Consider the following 12,265-nt stretch of genomic DNA (forward strand, 5'->3'; position numbering starts at 1 on the left):
ATGGTCTGGGTCCGAGGAAACACAAGTCCCCAGAAACCACCGAAGACCAAGGTGGATCCCCTGCCTTCTCTGCACGCATTTGTGCTCCTAGACAAGTTCTGCAAAGCCACACGAGCCTCGATGCCCACCCACAAGCACGGGGCTGCAGCAATCGATGCTCTCTATCTGTCCAGGTTAACTGTGAACCACAAAACAAAGAGTCTGGACATAAAAAATCAAGAACCCTCCTGCCCTGCATTTTTTGAAGGATTTGTATTTCTGACAAAACTTTCAGAGTAGGTTTGCTTCCCTCCTGCCAAGAGAAAAAGTGGCTACTTCACGCCACTCACCTGGTATCCAAAAGTTTTACATATGATTAGGCAATGGAGCTAGAAGGAGTGGAATATAGAGAGTCCTGGTGTTTATATCTGTGAAAACTCTTAGGAACAAAGGAATGGCAGAGATACAGACACGGAAGAGCATTTGTAACTGATAGGCAGCTGGCAATAAGAGCACCAGGGACCAGGCCGTGTAATTTACCATGTAATAGTTATCTGTGCATTGGGCCGAATCCATAAAGGGTGTTGAAGTTCCATGGAGTGGGGATTGCAATAAACATGGAGCCATGCAGAATGATTCTTTGTAGCTTAAAATTTGTTCTTCTTGAAAAAAAGAAGAACTTTTCAATGATGTGTAGCCATACAAGATACAACCCTTACTTTCTGGAGGAGTAAGACCGTGTTAAAAGCTGGAATCCACCTAGTTGTACTCTTAGTTAATTTGTTAGTTTTATTACTAGGGAAAAAGTCGCTATCAGGAACCTCCTTCTAGTGTGAAAGCAGAGAAATTAACAAGGAGGGGCAGAAGAATAAAACCTAGATTTTTACTGCAGCATTTCCTAGGTATCATTCCCCACCAGGACTACTTCTGCATCCTTTGTCAGATCACTCACGTGGGCCTAACATGTGGTCAAAAAAAAAAAAAAAAATTTAACAGGTAATGAGGTAGAACATCTCTATATTTCTTTATATTTCAGTTTGTTTCTTTTGTAGTTGCTTGTATCATTTGAATTTTCTTGCTGTCTCTCTCCAAGGCAAGAAGGTCTCTCAACATCATACAGGCAAGGCAAAGGGGCCCATCTCCAAACCAAAATGTCTCTGTAAGGGTGTTTCAGTTCCATGGGATGAGCAATTTCCCCTCAGGTCATCCAGGCTTGTGGGTTTTACCCTCTGCATGACAGTGGCTGGCTTGGTATTACCTGAAGTGAGAAGATCCAAGCTCTACAGAGAGCAACTCTCTTGTTGCAGACAGGCACTGTTGTGCTATTGGAAATGTAAAGCCATTCCCAGTTTTCAAAGTAAACAAGAAAAAACAAATGAAAAATACCCACGATATTTATGCTATCTGGTATATACAAAGCATTTAAGCTTATTAATAATTTTTTTGATAATAACCATGAAGTCCCTGTAATTGATATTTTTATCTCCTACAGAGTGAAAATGAAGTTTAAATTGAGCTATGGTTCTTCACACGGCCCATGGGCAGAGTAAGGGCTCCTGCTCTCCCTTCGTCAGATGAGTTCCCTGCAGAGCCTGCAATGGAAAAAGTAGCAATCCATGTTCCCCGAAACACCAAAGAGCAAAGACAGCAGCTTATTTCAGTTTCAGGAGAGTCTGACAAGAGCCAGTACCAGTGAGGAGCTATGAACATCTTCCTTCTGCTTCAGCATCCTTGGAGCACGTCTCCCTTCATGGATGCTGTATTCTCCTGCTCTGGATACCTCACCTGCAGGATCTACCTCCAGTGCTGCTCTATGGGTTTAATCCTCCACCTAAGGTCAGGATTTGCTCTGTGTACAAGCACACCAGGCTCGTAGCTGTGGCTAGGGCTCTCAAATGCTGCTGTTATGGTGGAAAATGATGGAATTATTCTTTGTAAGAGGATGCAGCAGTTCACTGGGTTTCCTTCTGAATGCTACGTGCCGGATGCTGCTGAGCCACACAGCAGACCCACTTGTGACACTGCAAAATGTTGCAGAGGGCAAATTAGCAAAATATCAGTTACAGTGGGAAGATTCACATGGGCATCTCCCCGTGGCAGGCTAGTGTGAGAACGCCAAAATACTGCGTGAAGTTAGTTGGTTGTAGGGAAGGGAGAAGAATAATGATTCAGAGTTTATGCCCACTAAAATTGAAGTTTCAATAGTATGCATTCAGAAATAATTTTATTTTCCAGTAATGACAATATGCAGTGCCACGTAAGGAATGAAATTGAAGAATTGATCTTATTCTTCAAATACAGGATAGCTTCAATATTAAAATTAACATATAAATTTAGCATCAATCTTATTTCCCGACTCAACGTCCGCTGAGTAAATGAACATACGGAATGAATCACTGAAACAGTATACCGGGAGAATCAAAGCCATTTTTCAAATGTGTCAGCACAAATGTGAGGTGAAGCTGTTCGCCGAGCACCCAACAGATGTTCTGGAGATGCCCCTTCAGCTTCCAAACGAGAACAAGTCTGGGCTCTTGGCAGGGAGCAGATCAACCACCTCCTGGAGCACTGCAGCAGAGCACAGGACAATCCCATGCACCACGTCCACCCCAATCCTGACCCCAGGATCCTGCGCATTGAGGTCTTGCTGCAGGGGCTCAAGTGCCCAGGGGCACGAGCATCGCCGTCAGGACATCACTATGGCATAACACTGAGGGGGGAACTATAACTATTATTATTATTCACATAATTGTTGGCACTACCCACATGTTAGCAGCCATAGCAAAACCCTCTGTTTTCTACCTGCATGTGGAATTTTAACTGGAAAATCACCTGCTTGATGGGAGGAAAAACATCTCCAGGATGCCCTGCACTGCAATGGATCCCATCCCCATAATTAATGGATAAATCAAAGGTTTCTCCTACCTGTGAGATACTGGGTTAGCCAGTCACCACAGAGGGCCTGCATGGGGTTTGCCCTGAAGACGGGGTATCTTGTGGATACTGCGAAATGTTAAAGTGATGTATGCATCCCCATGACCTGGTATAACCAGGGCTCTTGCTACAAGGCTACAGGTGCAAGTTAAAAATTACACTCTTACCTAGTGCCTGCCTGAGAATAAATCTAGGAAAATATATAGTGATATTTTTTCAAAGAACTTGTTTCAGGTCAATGTGAATCTATTTTCTTTTGAAAAAATAATGAACATTTTTTTTTTTAAAAAAAAAGGTTTAACAGCTTATTTATTTTTAGAAAAAAAGAACCTTCTAGGCAACTAGAGTAACACATAGATACTTGTGATCAAATAGCTTTGGTCAGTCTTAAAACCTGGAGTATTAATTGAAACATTTTTAGTTGTATTTTATTTTTAAAAAATCAAAAAAGAAAAAAGAGGATAAATGTAAAAACAATCAAAAGAAAATATCAAAACCCCAGGTAATTATTGTTCTAGCTTGTTTAACTTTTTTAAAAAACCAATTCATCAGAACAGACCAAATCCAAAACCTATACTGCTGAATTTTTCACACACACACACAAAATATTTAGTATAAGAACCATTTACTCCAATTTAGCTAAAGCTCACCTTTCTTTGAAAAGTATATCCTTATCATAAGATGTCAAAATTGCGTTCTCCAAAAATCCGCAGACTACAGTTTGTGTGGACTCTATGAGCTGCAATATTTGCCTCGAGGGACAACTCACCTTCTTTAGCAATAAATAAACAAATAAACTAAAAGTATGTATGTGAAGTATAGCACTTGCTTTCCTGTTAATGGCTCTTTCACCCAGCCAGCAGTGAAAGGTCCCTGATGCTGGTAATTTTTTTCTTGATGCTTGATACAAAAACAGAGCTCTTGGTCATTTCTGTCCCCACCTTGCTGTGGATGCTCAATTTCTTCATGATTCTGGAGCATTTCACTACTTCATCCCTTAATTTCTGCAAATCAGGCCTAACCAGCAATTGCTTTTCCCTATGGGGTGGCTAGAGGATTCATTTTTCACAAGAACCCTGTGAATGCAGGCAAAACCGTCAGTCCAAAACAGTAATTCCACACATCTTTGAATTTTCCAGAAGTTTTCATGTTTACATTTCCATAAAGGAAACTGTTTATCTTGCTGCCCTTCCATTTTTTTTTATGACTCTGGCCTTGCCAACAAATTGTCTTTTTAAGCAAATCGAAAATTAGGAAAAAAAAAAAAAAAAGTATCTCTGTGAGAATCTATACCCCAAGAAAAATAAAACCAATGGCAAAAACTACGAAATGCAAAATGCCAAGAGTGAACACAAGCACTCGTTTGGCAATGACACTGGCTAGTATATCTGATATACCACAGAGTTTTAAGGTCCATCTGCTTTCGAGTCCAACTTCAGAGAGGTCTTCACTGATTTTGAGGCTAATCCACAACCTGCAAAGCCTGTTGGTCATCTCACCTGTCTTCAGAGGAGTTTTGGGAAAGGCAAATGTAGTCATTCATGAACGGTTGGGGGAAAAAAAAAAAAAAAAGACATTTAATGCTCAGCAAACCTGTAAGCAGATGATTAATTTAGCAGCATTCCTCACCAGAAACAATTCCTAAAGTTACTCTGACACGTATAAGATAAGCAGCAGAACCAATGCATGCAAACATGCAGTATCTTGTCCAAAACATATTTTTTTCCAGATACAAGAAAGTTGCCACCTGGCTAAATATTATTTTAAGCAAATGCCTCCTATTACATGCTATATCCTTTTTCTACTTCTACAGCACATGAAAAAAAAAAAAAAAGAAGGTTGCTTCTGAAGCATCTCAACAGCCTTTTAATCTGTTTACTCAGACTGTACAAGCTACAGTTTACCCAAATGAGCTTGAAAGTCCCTGTATGCAAGAGAGCAGAGTCTCCCTGATGGCAAGATGTGCCTGCTCTCAGTTGCTGGCTGCAAGCAAGGGAGCAGAACCGTGAAGCAGGAAAAACTGGCTTCCCTCGACTGCAGTCACTGGAACTGGACATCTTAACTCCAGACAAGGATTAAGCAGCCCTCTATCTTCAGAAATGTTCTTTGCTCTAGTACAAATGACATAAACCAAGATCGCAGTCTTAGTTTATTTTTCTAGAGTCCCTAGCATGCTACATTAACCTGACAATGTTTAATCTTGTGTTCATTTCACAATACATTTCATGCAATTCACAGCTGTAATTGGTTTTACACCGACATTACACGTTTCGACCTAGCCATGTGAAAAGAATAACTCTTAATATTATTTCCCTAAAAAGTGTCCAAGCTGAAGCAGCACAGAAGCAGTTCATGCTAGTTTCATGTGCATCCTTCCTTTGCTTTTTCTTTTAATGAGAGGATTACTATTGGTATAAGACAGTATAAGTTCCCTGTTTTAGTCCATTTGTATTTGGACTACTTTTGTTTGATTTCTTATGTCCTGAGGAGTTCCCTCTAATAAAACAGCATTCAAGTATTCTATTTTAACATCCCCATTTTTCTGAGTTTAGGTAAAGGAAACCTTCAGCTTCTGCTTCCGTTATGAATCTTCCAGAGTCCCATAACTGGCAGCTTCAGGGTCTTCCTTTGGAATACACACTCAGCACTAAAATCATAGAGCATTGCTATTTGGCATTATCCAGTGAAGTGCAAGAAATTAAATAAGTTATGTTTTTATTGCTACAGTACAGTACCAAGCAAAGTCACTTTTTAACACAATTGCAAGGGTTTCGTAGAGAACGCGTGCCTCCCCTTAGGGCCCAGTAGTTCCTCTGTACTGCGAGTTTCACTTAGTTATCACATGCCCAATATGAGTCTAGGAAGATGTGTTGAGTATTCTTGAGTCGGAGGAGTCGGACCTTTCATCGTACTCATCTTCTGTGTAAATAGGTTGCTTAGCCACGATGGGGCATCCGTCATCGGGGATGGAGATCCTGGGGTCCTCCGCGGAGCGCGAGGGGAGGACAGGCGAGCTCCGGAAGACGCTGGTGGAATTGCTGGAGAAGGGGCTGACGTACTGCGAGCGCAGCTGGTACTGCTGCTGCAGCGTCATGGTGTTCCACAGGGTCACGTCGTTGGGCAAGAAGGGGCTGGACTGGTTCCTGGCCAGCGTGTTCCTCAGCATGAGCGGGTAGCGCGGCGGCTGGGGGAACGGGTGCTGCAAGGGCACGGCCAGCGGGTTGGGCACCACGTTGCTCGAGTCGGCGGAGAACCTCAGCGTGTCGGGAACCCTGAACGCCGAGCCCACGGACCACTTGGAGGAGGAGATGGGGTAGGAGCTCAGCGTGTGCTCGAAAAGGTGCCCGTTGGGAGGCAAAACGAGGCCGTCGGGCTCTGCGGCGCTTCTCTCCCCGCTGGCTCCTGAAGAGCGGCTGGACAGCAGCACCTCGACGGCGCTCACCAGGTCACCACCGCAGCCCTTGAGGATCAGCTCGAGCACGGCCGGCTTTTGGGTCGGGAAGATCTTCTTCAGCACCTCGAGCGGAGGCCTGTTGGCTTTCAAGCTGAAAGGCAAGGAAACTGTCCCGGACGGACCTTCTATGAGGAGGTGGTTCTGCTCCGGGTGGTACTTGGGGCTCTCTGAGCGGCTCTCGGCGCTTCCGCCGTTTTTCTGCACCGCGTAGCCAACTTCATCCACGGAAACGATCTCTGGGCTCTCGGGGGTGAAGCAGGATTTGGCTTTGTTCATGTCCGGGGAGCTCCTTTGGTCTGTGTCTTTGTCGCTGTAGGTCTCAGCGCTGTCCGCTCCACCAGCATCACCCAACCGCTCCTCACTCATGTCTGCAAAGAGATGGCAGAAGAGTTATCACCACGGGGAGGTCCAAAGCTGGACACGCTTTGAGATACATTTTTATTAAAGTGAAGAGCAAAAAATAAAATAAAGAACCTAGGAAAAGAAAGGAAAATAAAATCCTTTTATGGAAATTCTGCTAAATTAACTTCTCCACAAACTCTCTCAGCAGAAGAAGAAAACCAACCAAAACTGTCTCATTGAGGTGGGCAGTGTATCTTTCTTGTAAGTTTTCACATCCTTTTCCCTGAGGATGCCATTCCCTTTCTCAGCAGTGCTGCTCCAAACTCTCGATGAAGCACCAGTGTCTGAGGAAAGGTGAGGGTGAGGATGGAAGGAGAATTGAGAAAGAGGATCTTTCTTCTGAAAATCCAAATCTTGCCTCCTCTTTGAGCTGGGTCATCCATGTCATTTTTGTGTGGCTCCTGCTCTGCATCCAGCACAAGCAAGGGAAACAATAACATTTCCTGGGGGTATTTTATAAAGAAGGCAATGCATTTAAGCACTTCTTTGCATCCTTGGGAATTCACTCATGCCTTAGCAGCAAAAGGGGAAAGCAGGAAACATTCCCTAGAAAACTGCTAACACGTGTCTCCATTTGAGGGAGCTGTAACACCTGGCTATAGCTCAGATGTTACTCAAATAAATAAATAAATAAATTGGAGGAAAAAAAAAAGAGAGAGAGAGAGTTCATGTTATCTTTCCTTCCTCAGCTTTTCTTTTGCACATTCATAGAAGCACACTTGTAACAAGAGCCACGATTTTAAGAATAATTCACAGCCAGGGAAGGGATAACTCATCCAGAGTAGGATTACGGGACGGCTTGGAGAACAACAAAATACCCTCATCCCTGCTTTTAGGGTAGAGAGAGTCCCCTGCTTCAACTTAAAAAGGTTGCCCTACTGCTCCAGATATTACCAGACAAGGTACATGAAGATGGATGTATTTCAAGACGACTATGCATCTCCAATATATGTGTATTGGCTTATAACAAGTATCACTGGGGAGAAAACATATGTTGAAAAAAGAATTAGATTAGACCTCCTTGGGAGAAAAAAAAAAAAAAAAGGCCCCGAAAAGCCCTGAGTAATTACCGTTCTCAATAGAAATACCCTTATGAGTCTTGGCTTCAAAAAAATCAGACTTGGAAGAGCACCGTAGTGCTAAAGTCTGCATCTCCCCAGTCTTCCAGACTCAGGGGATGAAACCCGCACAACGGGATTTCAGCGGCTTAAACAAAACGCTGTTCTTAATAAAACGGCGGTTTTCCCCCATGGGCACGGTTTTAATCTGAATCTCGTTGTTGTTATTATTATTAATATTATTTCCTCCGCCTTTTTGGTGCAATTATTCGCTTCCCTTCTCCGCACCCCTCCGCGGCCCCGTTTTCCCCCACGGTCCCCCTGCCGCAAGAGAGTGCCGGGAAAAAAAAAAAAAAAAAGAAAGAAAAAAGAAGAGAAAACAACAACAAAAAAAGCGTTTTTCACTGAAAATACCGTGGTTGGGTTTCTTTCTTTGTTGGTTTGTTTTACAAGGGGCGCAAAGTAGCAATCGTTATCGCTTCCAGTGGGAAGGTAAAGAGCCGGCAAGTGCCTTCAGGTGGGCGCTGAAATGTGGAAGCAGCACGTGCAGAAAAAAAACCACGCAAAGTGCATAAAGCTCCTACGAATCCCAAGAATCGGTATTTTCCGGCACAAAAATACTCGTTTCTGATAGTATACATCCTACCTCTCTTTGCCAAAGGTAGCTTTTGCACTACTCACAGTCTGCACGTGAAAATGTACTGGGTTTTGTTTGTTTGTTTTCCAGAAAGAAATCTCGCCTTTTAAATTCTGTTTGTTTGTTTAGCAGCTATTTCAAAGTGTTCTGTGTGCAGTATCCAGTTTGCTGGCCCCGCGGAAACTAGGAAAATTGTCTCCTTACTTATAAAAACGGTGGGGAATATTCGTAAGATATTACGCACACAAATAGTGGAAGAACTCTGTGTATTCACTGTAAAAAATGCCTTAAAATAATAAAAATCTAACATACAGAAGCGCTATAAATTCAGAGCAATTAAAACCTCTTTTTTTCCCCCCTTGCTTCTTTATACTATATTAAGGAAGATGAGGTGAATACTGTAAGGGGCGAGGGCTGAGAGACAGGCTGTTCTCTTCAAGTTAATAACTTGCCCGGAAAAGTTTATCTAATACTTTGGATCCGATTTTGTTTCCTTAACAGTCCCACCGCTGATTCTCTGTGAAAAGAGCTCTGCGCTGAGGTTTGTCAGGAGTTTTTTTTTTTTCTTCCTTTCTTTCTTTCTTTTTTTTCCCGTGTAACCCCGGTTTTTTGGATCTCATGCATATCTGCTATTTCCCCCCTTCCTATTATTAGCATGGACTGACCCTAGAGCTATTCAAAAGCCTCATAAAGCTGAGGTCATGCAAAACTTGCGAGTTAAAAAAAAATCACAGTAGACTTTCTTCCTTACATTTAAAGATCTCGGGTGTTTCCTGGGTAGCTAGTGACAGTTTTCAAACTGAAACGGAGACTGTTGTTCTGCACGAAGAACTCTAATTAACAAAAGACTCCACGTTGCATCGTATAAATCTTTTGCAAGCCGTGAAAACTACTACTATGAGAGATATGACGAGTGCTCCAAAGTTCGGCGTATGACATGAATAGGAGGAATTATTCTGGGATAACACAAGTAGTCCTTTCTAGGCGTTTTGTTACTGTTATTATTATTAATTTATTTTTTATGTTATTTTTAACAGCTTTCTGTCAGTCCTGCCGTAGGAAATAACCTATTTTGGCGGGCAGATGCTGGTTAAAACAAACTTATCTGATCCTACCGGGAAATCTCCATCTCGCAGGGGATAATCTTCCAAGAGATGATCTAGAAATGGGACGGATTGGGGGAGCAAATAATTGCATTTTGCATCCTAACGGTGTCTTTCATACGGGTGGCTGGGGCAGCGGGAAGAGAGTTGGTTCGGAGCTCTCGTTTGGGTGAAAATGAGTAGGGTCTGGCGGTAAATGGCCCTTGGCCGTGGGTGGAGGAGCAAGGGGAGCGTAGAGGGTCTCCGAGCCCAGGAGACACTGGCCTCACTCCCAAAACAGGGATCGGGACAACCCGGGGTCTGCTGGGGTCTGCTCGGCCGCGAGCGGTGCTGGATTCATGAAAACCTGCTCCGTTACTCTCTTCCTTCCATTTTCTTCTTTTTTGTTTTTTAATCTTTTTTCCCTTTCTTTTTTTTCCTTTCCTTTGTTTCTCTTTCCTTTTTCCTCTCCTTTATTTCTTTAGCCCCTTTCATTTTTTTCCTTTTCCTTTTTTTCCTTTTCCTTTCTTTTATTTTTCTTTTCCTTTTTTCCCTTTCTTTTTTTCCCACCCTTTCCTTTCCTTATTATTATTTTTTTTTCTGCCTGTAAAGCTGTTAGTAGAAAGTGCTGACTGGCTGGCAGGGAAGAATCTTTCATCAATACACTTTGATTGTATTTTGCAAACAAAACGCCTGTTGCTTGGAAACATTTCACTTGAGCCTGACCTTCCCCTAAAAGTTATTGCTATCAGATTCGATTCACACTGTCCTCCCGTGATTACTGTAATCTTTTAAGCTGGGAAGTTCATATATCAGGGGGGAGAAAAGTTGGGCGCGTGAATCGATACCCTTCCTCCTCGTCAGATTTATATCCTGCTCACGGAGTTCGTTTCACTTTTTGGATGGAGCCAAGACGGATAAATAAATAAATATATATATATATATATATATTCATATATATATGAGGCGGGGGAATACTGGAATCTTTATTATTTTGTTTGTTTTGCTTTTCTTTGTCTTTCCTGCCCCCTCCCCACCCCCGCCTTTCCCTGCGCTCGATCCTGGGGACCCCAAAATCCCAGAATTTGGGGGATTGAGGGAGAAAATCGGCTGGAAATGTTGCCCACTCACCTCCTGTTCATTAAGATCCCAGCAGCACCATGCCAGGCAGAGGGGCTGGGAACAGCGAGAGGATAAGAACCGCGCACGGATGCTGCTCCTCCTCGCCCCAAATTTTCACTCCAGGGGAAGTAAATCCCGCGTCCCAGAGGAGGGGCAGAGTCCGGAGCAGAGCCGTATGGAGCAAAGCCCTGCAGGGAGCCGCTATTGGCTCTTCCCTGCGGAATTATATACCTAAAATTTCGTTGAAATTGCGCGTTTATTTTTTTTTCCCTGTGGAACGGGCTTTTCCCAGGATGGCCTGGCTGCCGGCGGAACGTTTTAATTCCACGCTCAGTTGCTGAGCGAGGGAAGGCGGCTCTAGAGGCCGGTTTGTATCCGCTCGACGGGGCTCGTCCGCAACGCGTTTCCCCCCGGGGGGCTCCGGACCGCTTCGCGGGGACCGGGGACCAGGAGCAGCGGCTTTAGGAAAAAAAAAAAAAAAAAAAAAAAAAAAAAAAAGGAATGAACGGTTCCCGCCGGTTCCGCACTCAAAACGCCGCTGCTCCCCGGGGCTGCGGCCCCGTCCTCAGGCGCGAGCCGCGTCCAGGCTCCCCCGCGGGCCGCTGGACAGCGCGGGGGGACGAAGCCGCTTCCCGGCCGCGCGGAGCGCAGGACCCGCCGGGACACGGCGGCGCCCGCCCCGGGACACGCGCCCCGTCGAGCGGGGGCTCCGCGCGGCCCCCCGGCCCCCCGACGGCCCCGCGGCGGCCTCACCTGCCTTGGCGAGCGGCGGCGGGGGCTGCTCGGCCGCCCAGCGCAGCGCCGAGAGCTCGGCGGGGCCCCGCGGCGGCGGCGGAGGCGGCGCGGGGCCGTCGGCGCTGCCCGCGGGCGGCGGGAGGGCGCGCAGGGCCTCGGGCAGGAGGCTCTCGAGGCTCTCGTTCGCCTGCTGCCGGCGCAGCGCCACCTGCGCGGCCATCACGCGCTGCCGCTCGATGATGAGGATGCACTTCTCGCACGTGCAGTCCTTGAAGCGGCAGTAGCGCTTGTGGCCCTTGAGCCACGAGAGCACCCCGTGGTTGCGGCAGCGCGCGCACTTGGGCGTCCGCTGCAGCGGCGCCCGCGGCGCCGGCGACACCGGGCCGCCCACGTAGAGGTAGGGAGAGCCGTAGCCGTTCATGGCAGCGCGGAGGCTCCGCGCGCGTCTCCGCGCCCGGGGACGCGGGGCCTCCTGCTGCCCGCGGCGGCGCCGCCCGCCCCCGCGCACCGCCCCGCGCCCGCCCCCTGCGGCCCCGGGGGGGCGGGACGCGACCCCCGCGCCCCCCCGCGCGGGGCACCGCGTTTGGGAGCGCGGGGGGTGGACCCGGCACCGGCCGCAGCCGCTCGGGTCGCCCGGGTCGAAGTTTTGGCAAAGTTTTCCCGGAGGCGAGAGCAAGAGCCCGGCTCGGGCTCGCGCCGCTGCTGCCGCTTGCGCACACGCTTTGCGGCTCCTTTTGCTTTATTTTACTTTACTTATATCATTTATTTTTATTTTTATTTTACTTTATTTTTTCTTATTTTATTTATTTTATTTTATCCTATTTATTTTATTTTACCTAATTTATTCCTTTCACTTACTTTT

At 45.9% G+C, this 12,265-nt stretch overlaps 1 protein-coding gene across 1 annotated transcript; it reads right to left on the reverse strand.

The window, feature by feature from the left end:
* Positions 1-5,770: 5,770 nt before the first annotated feature.
* DMRT3 (doublesex and mab-3 related transcription factor 3) lies at positions 5,771-11,824 on the reverse strand. Its single transcript, XM_088539846.1, has 2 exons — positions 11,422-11,824; positions 5,771-6,735 (listed from the first exon to the last, which is right to left on the reverse strand). The coding sequence occupies exons 1-2, from the start codon at positions 11,822-11,824 to the stop codon at positions 5,771-5,773; spliced, it is 1,368 nt and encodes a 455-aa protein (XP_088395972.1).
* Between the last annotated feature and the right edge of the window lie 441 nt (positions 11,825-12,265).

The sequence above is a fragment of the Tinamus guttatus genome, unplaced genomic scaffold, assembly GCF_059628265.1.
Source record: "Tinamus guttatus ecotype Peru unplaced genomic scaffold, ASM5962826v1 Tinamus_guttatus_pri_ptg000050l, whole genome shotgun sequence".
In the NCBI taxonomy this organism is placed as follows: Eukaryota; Metazoa; Chordata; class Aves; order Tinamiformes; family Tinamidae; genus Tinamus; species Tinamus guttatus.